The sequence below is a fragment of the Numida meleagris genome, unplaced genomic scaffold, assembly GCF_002078875.1.
Source record: "Numida meleagris isolate 19003 breed g44 Domestic line unplaced genomic scaffold, NumMel1.0 unplaced_Scaffold119, whole genome shotgun sequence".
Classification (NCBI taxonomy): domain Eukaryota; kingdom Metazoa; phylum Chordata; class Aves; order Galliformes; family Numididae; genus Numida; species Numida meleagris.
Window position 1 is genome coordinate 1,820,081 of NW_018362987.1, and position 17,136 is coordinate 1,837,216.

General features: G+C 46.4%; 1 protein-coding gene across 1 annotated transcript; it reads left to right on the forward strand.

The window, feature by feature from the left end:
* The first annotated feature begins 11,251 nt into the window (after positions 1-11,251).
* LOC110390494 (putative lysosomal acid lipase/cholesteryl ester hydrolase) lies at positions 11,252-16,797 on the forward strand. Its single transcript, XM_021381841.1, has 9 exons — positions 11,252-11,447; positions 11,982-12,147; positions 13,083-13,281; positions 13,787-13,896; positions 14,252-14,388; positions 14,600-14,743; positions 15,360-15,431; positions 16,146-16,211; positions 16,564-16,797. The coding sequence occupies exons 1-9, from the start codon at positions 11,289-11,291 to the stop codon at positions 16,795-16,797; spliced, it is 1,287 nt and encodes a 428-aa protein (XP_021237516.1). The 5' UTR covers positions 11,252-11,288.
* Positions 16,798-17,136: the final 339 nt, after the last annotated feature.

The following is a 17,136-nucleotide window of genomic DNA, read 5'->3' on the forward strand; positions in this document are numbered from 1 at the left end:
GGTATTGTGGGTCCCTTAATCCAGCTGTGGGTCCTGCCAGTGTTTGCGCCCCAGCACTAAACAAAAGAGTCTACTAGAAAACACCAAGAGCCCACGCATTTGACAAAAGCCCAGCAGCACCTTCCTCAGAGGAGAGACAATAACACAGTCAGGATCCAACCAAGTCAAAGCTATCGATGTGGAGTCACACACATCCCCTCAGAAGGGACAGAGAACCAGAGAAATGTCCAACCAGAGCCATGAGGTTTGCATTACTTCCTAAGCTCGCTGCAATAGAGCTGATGCTCACAAAACCCACATTGCTCAGATGCAGAACTGCAAAGCAGACTTTCCAGACAAAACTGTTACAGAGACCAAAATGCTCAAGTTCCTGATGGGTGTCTCTAGAAGCAGAAATGAATAGCTGGAGCAATGAAGAAAACCTTGTGACACCGTTGGGAACATTTCTTTCAGCAACAGCATGATCTAGAAGGAAAGCACATGTTACAGCTCAACCTGATCTTCTGCTCCAGGCCTGTCCATGCAGTTGGGAAGGACAATGACACTGGATGAGCTGGTCACCTTGCCTTATAAAGGCACACAGAGAGGCTGAGGTTTGTCCATCAAGGACACGAAACCTGACCCCTCTGCAATCACACTGCCTGCTCTTCCTCTCCAGGATAATTCAGGGAGGGTGTCCTGAACCTCAAAGAGGACAAGAGCAAAGCACCACATCTTGAAAGGAGATAACAAGTTGTTGGGTAACGAGCATGTCATCCAGAACATCCACGTCTTGTGGCATCCAGTAACTGGGAACTGCATTTTTTGGCATACCTCTGCAGAAGGATTGCAGGCACCTCATTTGTAATGTGAAGGGCAACATGCTCTAGTGTTGTCAAACAGGTCACTGTCTGCTCATGTGTAACTTCCCTGCCTTAGACTCCCCTTGGCAATGTTTGTCAGCGCTGTGTGCCAGAAGCAGGCAAAGGGTGATGACAGTGCTTAGAGAAGGTAATACAGCTGTGTCTAGTTTAAAAGGAAAAAGGCTTACCCAGCAAGGGATGAATACACAGTGTTAACAACCTGACTTTTATTGGCACGGAAATCCAGAGGGCAAAGCAAATCTCAGCTCTCTGAGATGGCTCTGCATCTGCAGGTCCCTACAATTGCACCTCTTCCAGTCCTACTATTTCTCCTACCAGGAGATCAGTGGTGGCAGGAAGGAAACTCTGGGATCTCCAGCCCAGTCTCCTGCTTGCAGCCATGGCTCTGGCTTGGGTGGATCTGTATGACTGCAGAGCAGCAAAAGCCAGGGGGATGAAAACAAGCAGAAACAGCCTGGCACTTGATGCAGTCATCCCTGAGCAAGCAATTAGTGCATTAGGAGTTTCTGGTCTATGCTGTATTTCTCCTTTGTGGTACTTGCTGAGATTGGAGTACTGGTATCCCATCTGGGTGCACATCCAGAGTTGAGCTATGACACCTGACAAGTAGATAAAGTCAGTGTGAGAACTGCACAAATCCAGATCCTCATCCCATAGACCCTCAAGAACTTACTGCAAAAGCGGCTGCCCACTGGAAATGAGGACTTGACACCAGGGCTCCACTTCGCTTTCTTCTAGCCTCTGCAGTATTATTTATTTTCTTATTTGTTTCTGGTGTACACAATGTCTTCTCCTGGGAACTCTTTTGGCCAAAGCTTGTAGACACCAGCCCATTTGACATGGTAAAATCCACTGTCAGATTTGGATTTTCATTTCAGACATTAGTTAAGAAAGGTTCCTCCTCCCAGGAGCCACCAGTCTGATGGAGGATTCCCAGTTAGTGACTCAATCTGAACAAGCAACAACCATGCCAATGGTAGGTCTCCACAGAAGGTCATGACTTTTCAGGGAGCTTCAATATGCATTCCTGGGCTCTTGGGGGTTTTACTTTGTTGTGGTCACCCTGTGACAGCTCTTTTCCCACTTAACCTTTCCTGTCCTACTCCAATTCTTCTCTGAGTTCCAACTCATGAGCATTAAATATTTGTTCTAGGAGGTTATTCAAGCACAGTCACCAGCCACGCAAGAGCCAAGGATCTACTTGGAGTGGAGATTTCTGGCAAGGGATGTAGCAGAAGATTGTCCTCTCAGTCTCAACTAAGCTTCCTCTGGGAGCATAGCAGGAAGATTTTTTCACCAGGAAAAAAATAGCATTTTCTCCCTCATCTCAAGGTGTTGAACAAGTCTTAGAAATGGTAGGAACACCATGGGAATTCTGGAGAGACTTGGACAGGACCAATGGAACCTTATTTTTTGTTGAATTAGGGTGCCAGCACAAACTCCATCAACCTTGCTGAGAACCCAAGCGGTCCATTCCCATATAGCAGGAGGATCTCCACTTTAACAGCTGAGTTTGTTCAATGCTCTCAAAGCAGTTGGTGTCACTCTTGATCCAGCTTGCTCTACAGGACGTGGAGATCTCCTGCCTTAGTCTTCTGTAGACCAAGCATATCTACAGCCCTGGAAGGACAGTGTTGCACTGGTTGAAGGAGATCAAGTAGCAACCATTCAGCACAGCAGAAGACATAATGGGGCACAAGTGCTTGTCACTTTTGGGGGGCAATATCACCACCTTTTCTTAGCACATTTCTTTGTCAAAGTGAAATGACTCTGTTTTGGATGAACCCATGCTTATTGTGATTTTTCATCAACAGAATTATTGTTTGTTTTCCTAAATTGAAATACTTGCATGAAAGAGCAGGATGTGGCACTAGCAAGAGCTTTGTTTAGTTACAGGTCCTTTTCCCCCCAGTCAGCCGAGGTCCTGGAGGAAGGGGGTTGGTTTGGTAACATGTGGTGTTTCTTGGAGCACAAATGTCAGGACTCAGACCAGGGCTGGCAGCAGTCCAAGCAATCAGAACAGCAGAGTTTATTTACCTGCAAGCTTGTCTTGTGGTCTTTTTCCAAACTCTGTTACAGTGGCTTGAGTAAACCAGAGCATGTATCTCCAGTGCTTCTGGTGGATAGAGCAAATTCAGCAGAGTATGTTTAGCACAAGGTGTACAGATTATTTGCAGGAACTCAGACACCTACAAATGCCTCTGCGCATGACTTCACTGCCCTCTGCATTCCTGCTCCGTCTATATGGCCATATTTGCTGCCTCTGCTACCTAGAAAATGACTCCATGCTGGTGGCAAAATACCAAGCTAGGAATGCCAATGCAAGGAGCCCTGCCCTTAAATAAACTTTCAGGCAGCTTCAGGCTTGCACCTGACAAGGCAGAAAAAAAGAGTTAAAACCATGCTGAGAAGTGCCATAGAGTTAAATAATATTTGATTATCAGCTTGATGATCCAAGGCTCCTCTTATGCAAAATGTTGTTACCTTGCACTGAAAGTCTTAACCAGTTACCCAAGAAGAACACAGATACAAGTAAAAGGTTAAGAAGTGGCAGGGAAAGCCACTGGCATACAACTGCTAGAGAAGAAGACATTTGAGATATTACTGGATATCAAGAAGGGGAAACTTTTGCAGCAGCTTCCCATTTGGGGCAAACTGCGTTTGTACAGAGCAGGGAGTCTAATGACTTCTAATGATCCTACAGTGTAAGTGTAACAAGAATGGTATTTCCTGTCTCAACACCTCTCAAATGTTGTCCCAAGAAAGGCCATCATAATGAATCATCTTTTGCCCAGTGACCTGCAGGATAAGATCAACAGTTGGTGTTGCCCAGAAATATATCCAGATTTTAGTGGGGAAAAGTCTTAGTAAATGCAATTAAGCAATGGAACAAGTGCTGGATTGTTGGTGGTATGTCCATTTGTGAATATGCTTAAAATTGGACTGGACAAAGCATGGAGTAGCCTAATCTGGCTAGAAAATTGCCCTGCTTTGAGACTGGCTGGAGACCTACAGGGATCTGTCCAATCTAACCTATGTCTGCCTCAGGCAGCTGAACAGCAGAGGCAGAGCAGGAGAGACTCCCTAAGACATGATCAATCCACATGTTGTTGGACAAAAGACCACAGATGAGGAAGCCTCTGAGCAGAAGCTTTGGTGGGACTGACACCACAGATGACTGGGTCAGGAGCTTTGCAAGTTGAGGACATCCCTGTGCACAGAGGCTTCTGTCCAGACACCATCCAGGAGGACAGGACCAGAGATGTTGCTTCTCCTCTGAATGGTCTGTAGAAATGAAACTAAAAAGAGAAGGGCTATGAGGCCAGAGTAGAGGTACCTACTGCATTACCTGTGAACTGTTTGGTTTTGACATTTGCACCTGTCAGGACCCATTTGTGCAGAGAAAACATTACATTTTGTCTCCTCTCTCCATAAACTGCAGGAATTTCTTCCTTCAAGCATACAATGTGAGTAATACTGTGTGTGTCTGGTGGGGCTCTGCACACTCATCAGTATCTGGTAGTGTTTCAGGTCATTCAAAACTAGTGATTATTCCTCATAGCTCCCCAAAACCTACAGGGCAGCCATGTCTGCCCAGTACCTACACTAAGATGTCCATGTCTACTGAGACCTGCATCTGATATCATGGATGGCATCACTCTTGAATTCTGTGTCTTCTGCCCTTGGCCCTGCTCCCATGCTAGGTCATCATGAAGCTTTGCAAGAGCTCATCTTGACACTCTTCTTTCCAAAGTTGCAGCTGTCTCCAGAAGTCTGTGTGGGGCAGGGAGGCCCCTTTCACTAAAGACTGGTCCAGTGAGGGCCCATCACAACCCATCTATCCCAGTAAGATGCTCTAACACCAGGTCCAAAGGGTACTGCCTTCTTTTGTTCTAGGAACAAGAGTTGGCACCCAAGAAAGAGCAGAGCATTAGGGCTGGACAGCTATGACAGATCAACATTTGGGTGAGATGCTGGCAAGCACAACTCTTAACTCTCACCTACAGGGACCAGTGTCCTTTGCTTGTTGCCCATTGGGAAGGACCTCTTGGAACCCTGGAGCTGGTATCAAAGTTGGTATTAAATAGCTGGTGATGCTAGGCACCTTCAGGCACAGGAAAGCTGCCCCTGTCCCACCACTCTCCCTGGCCCCTGTCCATGGCACAGCCATGGCACATGCTGAGACCAGTCCTCTTGTGATGCCTGTGGCTCTCTGCCCCAGCCTCCAGAACCCTTCACATTGCTCCCACTACTCCACCTGCATGGTTTGATGGTCTGACACTAATCCAGCCACCCCTCAAAGCCTTACCCCCACCTTTTCACAGCACTGACCCTGCAATGGGTCTCTCCTAAGCCTTCTCCTCCCTAGGCCAGCTCCTGTCCTTCCAGCTGTTGGAAATCTACAGCACTCATATCCTTAGTGTGATCTGCTGTCAACAGACATGGCTCAGACTCCCTAAATACTTGGGAAGGAGCACTGAGACGCAGTATGTTCTGCAGACCTGCAAAGACCGCCATCTGGAGATCTCCCCAGAAATCCCCCAGGTTTAGCAGAGCCAACTCTTACCAGATGCTGGGAGGGACACTTCCCACCATGTGCAGCCACCATGCATCCCTCCTCCTTGTTCTCTCACAACAATTAGCACCCACACGATGGCTGTCAATTCTCTTTGGCGCTACCTGTACCTTTAAGAGGGAATTCCCTCTGTAGCCTCCCAACTTTTGGCTATGGGACTGTAATCCCTGCAGATCTAAGGAATTGAACTGACCCTTTTTTTCTCTGGCAGACTGTGTCCATAAACCCCATATCTTCAAACTCTATGTCTGAGAATGATGCCCAAACACTCCCTGAGCTCTGGCACTCAAGGCCTTGCCCACTGCTGTGCGCAGCCCATTCCATGCCCACCACCCTCTGGTGCAGACCCCTTCCATCATCTCAACCTGACCTTCCCTTGACACAGCTCCAAGCCGTTCCTTCGGGCCACTGCTGTAACAGAGAGCAGAGCTCAGTGCTGCCTTGCTGCTCCCTGTGAGGAGCTGCAGCTGCCATGAGGGCTTCCCTCAGCCTGCTCTGCTCTGGGACCGACAGATGCAGGGACCTCAGCCACTCCTCACGTATCTCAAATATCAAGCTGAGTGGCACAGCTGATAGAACAGAAGGAAGGGATGCCATGTGAAGGGACTTTGACAAGCTTGGAATTTGGGCCCATATAAACTTAATGAGGTTCAACAAAGCCTAATGCAATATGTTACACTTGGGTCAGGGCAATCCTGGGTATGCATACAGACTGGGAGAAGAACTCATTGAGAGCAGCCGTGCTGAGAAGGACTTAGGGGTCCTGGCTGATGAAAAACTTAACATGAGCCAACAGCGTGCACTTGCAGCCCAGAAGGCCAACAGTATCCTGGGTGCCATCAGAAGAGGGGTGGCCAGTACAACGAGGGAGGGGATTATCCCTCTCTGCCCTCATGAGGCCCCATCTGGCATACTATATCCAAGTCTGGGGCTCCCAACACAGGAAAGATACGGAGCTGTTGGAGAGGGTCCAGAGGAGGTCCACAAAGATGGTCAGAGGGCTGGAGCACCTCCCCCATGAAGAAAGGTTGATAGACTGGGCTTGTTCAACCTCGAGAAGAGAAGACTCCAGTGAGACCTCATTACAACCTTCCAATATTTAAAGGGAGATTATAAACAAGAGGGAAAATAACTTTTTTACATGGGTAGATAGTGATAGGACAAGGGGGAATCATTTTAAACTAAAGGAAGGAATATTTAGATTAGATGTCAGGGGGAAGTTTTTCACTGAGAGGGTGTGAGACCCTGGCACAGGCTGCCCAGAGAGGTTGTGGATGACCCATCCCTGGAGGCATTTAAGGCCAGAGTGGATGGGGCCTTGAGCACCCTTATCCTGTATTTGATCTAGTAGTTGGGAAGCCTGCCTGTGGCAGGGGGGTTAGAACTGGATGATTTGAGGTCACTTCCAAACCAAGCTGTTCTGTGATTCTATGACTCAATGATCTTGCCCTCTAAATTCTTCACCATCTCCATAGCTCTCCTTTGGACACTCTCTGATAGTTTTATGTCCTTCTTACACTGTGGCACTCAAAACTGCTCAGAGCACTCAAGGTAACAAAATGGTAATGTAGCGATGGAGCTGCACAAAACCTTGCTTCTTTCCCTGGCAATAAAGTAGGAAAACAATCCAGAGAGAGAGGTGCTCTGGATATTTTCCAGTAGCAGACTTCACATTCTGTTGTCACCAACGCAGAAAAACATGAGCTTGATTTTTTTCACACAACAGCACTGAAAACTCTCACCTGATCTTTGTCAAAAGGAGCAGCAATAAGCTTCATTACCAACTAGGATACATGGAGAGAACTACAAAGAGGCTTACTTCTGGCTTCCACTATACTGTGTCTCCTCCACTTTCTGAGAGACCCATAGCCAAACCACAGGTGGTGCTGGGGGAAGAATACCCTGTGCCCTGGCCCTCCACCACCACCTCCACCTGCTGAGGTCACCAGAGCCCTGCTGTGGGCACCAGATGTGAGTGACCAGTTTTGAGATGTACCAATAGGATATGCCTTAGGTGAGATCCTCTCTCAAGTGCTTTCACGGCATCCCCTGTTTTCCAGAATGTCCCTTTTCCGTAGGAGATCGCCATCCCACAACACTCGGTCCAAGACTTCTGCGTTTATGTGACTGGAAAGCAACCGGCCAAAGAGCAAGTAGCTCTGAACAATTTAGGAAAGAGTAACTAAAGTGGCTTTAGGCATGCTTGGACCTTGCAAGTCTGTGAGGAGAGAGGGTGCTTGGTGGCCTTCCCTCTCCAAAATCTCCTGTCCCTGTGCTGGCTCCTGGTGTTGGCGGCCCTGCAGAAGGCCCGTCCAGGAGCAGAAGGCCTTGCAAATGTTGCCGTCAAATTGATGTGACTTGGTTTTTGTCAAAAGAGAGAAGCTGGCTTTAGCTTGTTTTCCAAAGATTGTATACCTTTTAAAAAAATTGCATTCAAAACGTGGTTTCAAATGGCAACAAAACCTTTCAAAGCTTTGAAAAAAAGTCTTGAGAAAATTGAAGAATGTTCAAAGAATGTATGCATCTTATAATCTCTGAGAACTCAATTTCAGAATTCAACCCAGTTCAAACTTTCCTTATTCCCTTATCGATATCAAACCAGCTGGCAGTCAGAAACACCTTTCCCTGAGCCCTCAGTGCCCATGAGGTAAAGGAGTTTTTACTATTAGTTTAGTGGCTCTTGCTCAGGATCACTGATTCACAGCCAGACAGAAGCCATGTCCACCTGCACTACAGGCAGATAAAACCCATATGTGCAGGGCATTCACACCAATTCACTCCAGTCCTGCAGGGATCTGATATCTTCCAGCAATTATGAAGCAGTCCAGCTGTTCGATGCTTTCAAACTAGCCCCTTCTTTCTCTTCCTTTCAGTAGGTTTTGGTTATTGCAAGAGGAAAACAAAATATATTTTGCAACCTATGAGGTGAGCTTGGCTTTTAAGTTTAAAATTATATATTTTATCTTGATTTTGTAGAGGTTTTTTTTTAAATTGTTGTTTGGGACAGGTAAGAAAAATATAACATTTACCAAGTAACAAGTGCAACCAACAGGAAAAATAGGGTTTTTTTTGTTTGTTTGGTTTTTTTTTAGGAGAGAGAAGACAAGAATAAAAATATCAACAAGCGTGTCAGGTCAAGGCTGCAGTTGCCTGATAGAAACCTCTTCTGCAATGCTGTGGATGACTGGGGGTGCAAAGGCAGCCCAGATGTCCCACTCACTACAGGCTGCAGCATGCACAGGTCTTATTTCAGCAGATGGCAGATAAGCCTCTGAGCAAGCTGATACTGATGCTTCAGGAGATCTCTGCTGCTACCTTTATTGGCTTGTTCATGCTTTAAGAGCCCATGCAATAATTTTTGGCTCATTGAGGTCACTCTGGAGGCTTTCCAGCCTGATGCTATCAGTGCTTTAGGGGGGTCAGGGAGTATTTGTGGGGCTGCAGTGCTGGCAGCAGTGAGATATGGGCTGGGAATAGGAGAGGGAATGGGGGAAATGGCTCTGTCCTGGTGGTGCAGCAGCCTTGGCATATGTACTGGATCAAAGTCCCCATCCCACAGAAGGAGTGTGTCCGGACTGTGCACTGGAGGGCACTGGGAGCACAACGTCCAGCTCCTTCTCAGCTCTCCATCCATCAGGCTCAAGTAGTATGGGAAGTAATACAGCTCCATACATGGTGAGAGGGACAAGGAGAGGCCATAGCTAGGTCAGAAGTGTCCATAGTTGGGCCAGGAGAGGCTGTAGCTGGGCCAGGAGTCTCTCTGATGGCCTCTCCCCAAAAGAAAGGTGAGCTATGTCTCATCTTGATAGGTGCTGAGAGGCAGGAGGAGTGGTTTCTCACCTTGACATTCTTGATCCTGTTTCTCTGCCTTTCCTCCTTGCCCTTCAGGGACAAACCAGGCTTGGATCTGACTCACTACTCGTAAAGGTGAGGCTGGGAGGGCTCCTGGCTCTGCCTCAGCTCATCCGTGGTGAAAAGCAGTACTTACAGCTTGGGATCGAGGTGGGCTTGATATGTAGGCTTCCCAAAGAGCTCATGTCTGCCTTTTAGAAAGTTGTGCTTGGCCAGACCTATCAAGTGTCAACAACAGGAGAGGCAGTGGAGCCAGATGAAGCCTCGGAGTGTGCTGCTCCCTGAAAGCCTGTTTGCTGCAACGTGCAGGTGTGTGGGCAGCTTGGCGAGGAGCAGAGAGGCAGCTTGGAAGGCAGTGCTGCCAACAATCCACCCGCAGCCCACACTGTCTCCACAAAGAGCGTCTTCAGCCAGCGTGAACACACAGGTGGGAGCACACAGCAGTTTTATCCCAGTCCCTTCCCTCTCCATACAGCAGATCCACCCCAATGCACCTGGAGACTGGTCTGGGGGCATCACATTGGCTTCACTGAGGTCACAGCCAATGCTGGATTATGCTGTGCTGCATCAGGTGGGAATAACCAATTTGTTACAGCTCTTGCCTATTCTTCAGCGCCACAAAAATATTCCCATGCAAGCCCATGTCAGAAGGGTTTCTCATTCCAGAGTGATTCCAGTCCTCGGGTAAATTACACCCTAGCGGGAGAAAGGATTGGGGAGAGGTGACCTGTGGCACTCCTGGCTGCACAGAGCAGAGGCAATAACAGCTTGACAAGAGCGGACCTGAGGAAAGAAGGAATCCATCCTACTGCAGCTGACCCAACAGGTAACACTCCCTGCTTTGGTGCCCGGGGGTCAAGAATGTGCTGGTGAGTGGGGTTTCTCTTTGTTAATCCTCTTGGGGTTCACCAGGGGCTGCACAGCAGTGGGTCCTTTGGGTTTAACTTTACAAAGGGAATGTTTTCCCAGGATGGCCATCTCATGCCAGGCTCTTCTACTGAATTTACATAGTTTTCCTGTGATGTTGCATCCCAGAAATTCTTTCTTTCTCTTTCTGTCCATCCTTGCTGTGCTTTTTGATTCAAGCAATGAGACCAGTGCAGGAAGCTGCTGGAGTTGAGATGGCAGCTGGTCTCCTCCTGGGGGTTTGGGACTCAGCTGGGCCAAGCCATGGCCACCAAGACCCAACGATGGTGACAGTTGAACAGGAAGGTGGGTAAGGGACCTACCAGGTCCCCCCACCAGCACAGCAGTGCAGGTGAGATCCTGACTGGGTCTTCTGTAGGAACAGCAGAGGGAGTAGGTGACTTTCTTCCTCACTATGAAATAATGTCTTGCAGCAAGGAAAGCTGGTTCCTCCAGCTGGAGAGAGGTAGGTCATGAAGGAGGACAAGGGAAACCTTCTTACACTCTTCCTGTCCTTGGCCAGGAAGATATTTTGCAAGGAAGCAGTGGGGTGGATGCAAGATTTGGGCATGCCAATGCCAAACCACCTGTGTATTTGGCTGGTGCTTGACATGGCTCTTTCCTGTGGGCTTTCCAGCCTTGAAAAACCTGCAAAATTCTATTTGATACCAGAGCAAATCCAGTGTGTCCTGGGGTCTCTAAAATCCTACCTTCAACTCTAACAAGCACCTAACAAAAAGTTTATTTTACAAACAAAGCATCTGTTATCCTAAAATTTAAAACTGGGTGATTTATTTCTGACTGGTTCAGCTACCAAATAATCTATTCTTCTGACTGTCCAAAACATGACTTAAAATGAAGAGTCTCAGGTGGGTAAAGATATATAAACGTATGTGCATGTGAATTATTTTTCTGAATAAAAGGATCTGACTGAGAATACATGGCTAAAATGTGATGAAGTTTGGACTCTGGCATTGTTCAAGATTGCTCAAGATAAGCAGAATTTTCAGAACAAATTAGAGAATTTCAACTTTAAAATTATCTGCCTGGGGATTGTATTAATATCCTAATAAAAGTGTAGCACTTGTCAAATGCCATCCCTATCTACTATGTCAGTAAATTCGATGTCGTCTGTTCACCATCTTGATGATATTTTGCAGAGAACCACGATGTGGCTGTTCATCACCTTTACTTACTTAATCTATACTACTGAAAGTTCCAGTGCAAGCCCTGAGGCGTCCATGGACGTTGTAAGTCTTGACTTCCCTCTGCTCTTTTCCTGCTGTCATACTTTCTCCTAAAAAGCCCAAATCTTGGGCATGCAAGTTATTTACTGTTATGGCCTAAGTAAGACCCATGGTCTCTGCATGTGTATCTTTACCAGAGTTTGAGCCAGGGATTTATTGAAGCTTCTGTCTACATTGCACATGTACATTGAGATTTACAGCAGACATTTTTAGGGAGCTCGGTCTAGGTGAATAGGTTTGGTCCAGGCTTGGAGCTTTGCTCTCATTGCTGCCTGACTCTTAACAAGCACTGATTGCAAAATAAAAGTCATCTGTGGGCCCTTCTTTACCAGACCTGTTCATGGAGTTTGAGAAACTTACAGCTGCCAGAGCTTTTCACTGAAGTCATGGCGTCTACACAGCGTGGGTGGAAGGGACATTGAGAGGTCACAGTTTCACTCTCCTGCTGACAGCAGGAGTCACTATCTTGGTGTGGCATTGCTCTGGGATGGAGAACCCCCTGGGGATATGTCCAATGTTGTCCTTCCCTTCCTGTAGGGTGAAATTGTTCGCTACCACGGATACCCCTATGAGGAGCATGAAGTGGTAACAGAAGATGGCTATTACCTTACCATACAGAGGATTCCTCATGGCAGAGACGATTCAGGAAGCATGAGTGCCTCCCATGAAGCAGAAACACTCGGATCCAGCATGTTCTGCCACCGTAAGTGCCATAGGAAGGTCTGCTGGGTCCTGAGGCCCCAAAAACTTTCCTGGGTTGGAGGAGGCCATGGGCAGGGCTTCCTCAACATTGGCTGGGTTCTCAGTGAAGCATCCCTGCAGGATTAGTCTCAAGAGAGTAAGAAATGCAGATGCCAACCATGCCAACTTTGCTGGTCCTGTGGGATCTACTGCAAAGAGGAATGGAATGATAAGGAAAATGAACAGGGCAAAGAAATCTCACCCCAGACTTTCAAAGCCAGCCAAATCCATGATTTCCCTTCCACAAGGGAAGCTGGACTATGGACCCATGTACTGGATAAAGGTATTCCTGGTAGAGCAGTTAAGAGTCATTTATTACCCATAATAAACCTCATGTCCAATCTGATGCCATCTCACCATTCTGATGGCTTTCTGTTCCTGACTTGCACCAGTTTCAAAGCAGTGTCTCAATCTTGGTAGACTTGGTAGGCTGTCACTCTCCTGGGAAAACGGGACAACTGGAATATGAGCATGACAAGTAAGTGTAAAAAGCCAGATTTCCATTCACGTAATTTTGTCCTCAGCTGCCCAGGGTGGAAATCCAAGTCATATACTGAGGGTCTGAAAAATACCCCTTTTTACCAGGGATTGGAGCAAAGAGGTCCTTTCCAAACTAAATCTTTCCATACTCTCTTCTACTCTATAGCAGTTCAGGTTTTTTTGATCCTTCGTCAAAAAGTCCTTAGGTTTGTTCTGGGATGCTGGGACCTGCCATACGGCAAGCAGAAATGGGTGGAGGTTCTCTTGGTCTCCTCCAGTATCCATGTCTCTTGCTATGGGACTTAGTTGTGCACTGTAGCCAATTCTCCATTGGGGTGGTGCCAAAAAGTTATCTGAAGTGTAAATGGGGAGTTATGTTAGCAGCTGGAGAAAACAATCCTTTGCTTCTTCTTTCAGCTCCCAAACCTGCGGTGCTCCTGCAGCATGGCCTGGTGCTGGAGGGCAGTAACTGGGTTACAAACTTGCCCAACAGAAGCCTGGGCTTCATCCTTGCAGATGCTGGCTATGATGTCTGGATAGGAAACAGCAGGGGGAACAGCTGGTCACGAAAGCACAAAGAGTTTGAATTTCGCAGTGAGAAATATTCATCCTACAGGTATTTTAATCGAAGCTACAGAAATGCCACTAGATCTTCCTGGGAGTGCTTTTGGAAGGGTGGAATAGATCTGGTACTTTCTATTAGGCTCTGATCCTGGTCCTGCAGTTTCCCTAGGCTGGAGAAGTGGCTGCATCACCAAGATCTGATCGGGGAGCCTGTGTCTGCCCAAGCCCTAGCCAGCTCCCCAAATAGCCTTTCCCTAATACAGCCTGTCAATTGCACACACAGCTCTTTTAGCCTTTTCCTGCAAACAAGTTCTTGCTCCAAAATGTCCAAGGAGCTTCTGGGGCTCTTCCAAGTGATAGTAGCAGGTGGTACTTTCCAGAGTAAATATACTACTACTTTATGGGGACAAATAGCAAATAAACATTGCCACTCAGCAGTAGTAGCACAGATCCTGTGAACATGCTGGTGGGAATGCCATTTCACAAAAGTTGTCATGTGCCTGTCACTCTCAGTGTTGAAGATCAGCGACAGTAATTTAGTTATGTCTCCACTGCAGCTTTCATGAGATGGCCATGTATGACCTTCCAGCAACAATCAACTACATTCTGCAGAAAACAGGACAGGAGCAGTTATATTATGTGGCTTACTCTCAAGGCACTACCACAGGTACTTACGAGAGCATGGGATTTAAGTTGGCTGTGAGTGGGTAAAAATCCCAGTTTGCATTAATGGAAAAATTTTGAGCATTGGTGGTCCAAAACTGGTTGAGACAATGACTTTTGATCTATCCCACCACTGCCAGAGCCTCAAGAAGAGGTTGTGGGAGCTGCAGATGGACTCAACAGTCAAGCTGGGAGCTGAAATGCATCAGTAGCAAAGGGTCCCAGTTGGGACACCAACATGCCCTCATATCTGCATGCTACAGCATGCTCTACGGGTTCTTACAATGGACACAGGCATCTCAAGTCAAAAATCATGTGTAAGTATCAGGGCAGGGTCTAATTCTTTCTCACTCCTATAGGTTTCATCGCATTTTCTTCCATTCCTGAGCTGGATCGCAAAATCAAGATGTTTTTTGCCCTGGCTCCTATCACCACAAGCTCAAATATGAAGTCACCCTTGGTCAGAGTGTTTGACCTTCCTGAGGGTCTGATTAAGGTGGGTTTGCCCCCAGCACTCCTCTGGTTTGGTAGACAAAACCTTATTCTTAGGTTTCCTGACCAGGGTCAGCCGCGCAATATAAGGATCCTTGTTTCCATCATCTCCATCATGAGAGCTGTCCTGGCTCTGCAAGCTTTCCTCCAAGTGTTGCTGAGCCACATCGTGGCTCATCGTGAGCCACAACAACCAATGCCTTTGAATTTCACAGCTCATCTTAGGACGCACGGTTGTCTTCGACAAGGATGAGATCTTGAAGCAAGTGACATCTCGTCTGTGCAGCTACACGCTCTTTAAAAGCTTTTGCTCCTTGGTCCTGTACTTGCCTGGTGGGTTCACCAACAGCTTAAATGTGGTGCGTATCTTCCAGATTACTTCTTACTGATTCAGTTTTCTGTTGTTAGAACCCAGTGTGGATGTGCAATCAGGTAAAGAACAGTGTCCTGTTCTCATCAGCTTTCAGATATGGGGCAGACTGTGGGGCTGGCCACTTGCACCGCAGATCCCCAGAACAGAGATGGGGTGGGAGCTGGTCTATTGTTTCTCAAGGAAGGTGCTGATATTATTCCTCAATTTCCTAAGCAGGGAGTGCTTGAGAAATAACAAGTAGAATACTGTGATGTGTTGCACATTGTCTTTGCAACAGGGTCTGGATTACAAGAGACAGATTTTTACTTTGTTTTGAAACCACATAGACTCGTAATGCGACCCGGCATCCCATGAAAGTTGCTATGCTCACTGAAGGGAGCTCTGTAGCACACTTAATGCTGCTGCCTGCAGTGTGGGTTTGCATGGCACAGGGCTAAGTTGTGCCTTCACAGAGATAAGACAAAGCACTTTGTGCAAATAAGAGCCCCAGCTAGCTTGTGTGAGTAAAAGATTTGTTGTATGGCTACAGAACTGGGTCAAATGTATTTCTCATGAGATTTCCTGCTACACAGAGAATAAATGTCTCCAATGGTTTCTTGCAGAGCCGCATTGATGTCTACCTGTCCCACTACCCTGATTCAACATCCCTAAAAAACATGTTACATTGGCGCCAGGTAATATTTGTTCCTGTTGAATGCAAGCAACCAGGGCTCACATTCTCCTCTCTAAGCTGCCAAGAATCTCTTCTCAATTCTCAGATACAATGCTTCATTGCTTTCCCTGAAGAGCTGTGTTAGTATGAAGGGTAAAATTTGACATGAAACTCTTGTGATAACACAATTCTTTTGGCCACAACTTTCAACAAAAGTCAGGAGACTTTAGATCTGCTTGGAGATGGAAGAAAAAACTGGTAATAAACTAGCACAGGAGATGTTAAGAGTAAAGGATGAGGGTTAATAGAGCCAATATCCACAATAAATCATTGAAAATATGCATTTATATCTTTCTGTTTGTAGACTTTGACCATGACAGACAAAGGAAACTTGCTCAAAGGTCTGACTGGTGTCTTCTTTGAGGCTAACTTTTGGATGTAAGCTAGGTGAACTGTGCGTTTCTGTGGCTTCAGCTTCCAGACGTTTTTTGTCCCAAAAGACAAGCCACCTCCCCAAGTTGTGCTGTCCCTCTGAGGCAAGATGGGAATTTGATTTATGTTGATATCACTAGTGTTGTTCTGATTCTGTTCTTTCATGCTCTCAATAGAATAAGCAATCAGAAATAGCTTCTCACTGTTGTTTGAAGCTACCAGTTATCCTTCCTCACCTGCTTTTGTTTTTCTCGTGGTCCCCTGTAATGCATGGAAAATAAACATAGCTCTTGTCCTCTTCTAGCTCTATCAAACAGGGGAATTCAAATATTATGATTATGGCAGTGACAACATGCTTCATTATAACCAGGTAAGAGAAATCCATTCTCATTTGTCAGTTTAAAAACACAAAACAAAAATTAAAATGAAAATATTGCTGTGTCTGAGACATAATTTTATGGGATTTATGGAATTTACCTGGTATGATCACATGGGATTCTACCTTTCTTACACAAAAGAGTTGAATGATGCCATTCACTGACGACTTTTTGAACCTCTGGTAAAATGCATAGGAGTTCAAGGCATAGTTAGTACGTCCATTGATATGCCATTTACTGAGAGAGAGAGGAAATCTTAAGCAGCAATCAAGAGTACTTTGTATTTTCAGTCTGCCCGTGACTTCCCAGACCTTCCATTCTTAGTCAATGTTATTTATTTTCCAGAGCACCCCGCCCTTCTATGAGCTGGAAAATATGAAAGCACCACTTGCTGCATGGTTTGGTGGCAAGGACTGGATTTCTGCCCCTGAAGATGTAAATATAACACTGCCTCGTATAACCAACGTGGCTTACAAAAAGTATATCCCCGAATTCGTCCACTTTGATTTCCTCTGGGGTATGCAAGTATATGAACAAATATACAAAGAAATTCTTGAACTGATGAAGAAGAATGCCTAGAGGATAAGGCCATTTTTCCAAATACATGTATTAAAATTAATAATAAAGTAAGATAGGGTCCACTGGGCTCTGAGTAATTATACTGCTTTAAACCTCTGGAGGAACATGGAGATTTTCAGCATAGATCTCTTGCTGTATGCGGGTGAGGGACAAGGCAGGTTGCAGATGGCAGTCTGGAGGCTTAGAAAGGGTAAGGAGCACAACATTGCCACTCTCCAAACTGTGGGTCCAAGCAGCATGCTTTCACCCAAGTATCTGGAAGGGATGGGATGGGGCTGCTGATGCATATTGCTTTTGGCCAACTGCAGCAGAGTCTGTCAGAGTCTAAGGAAATCATCA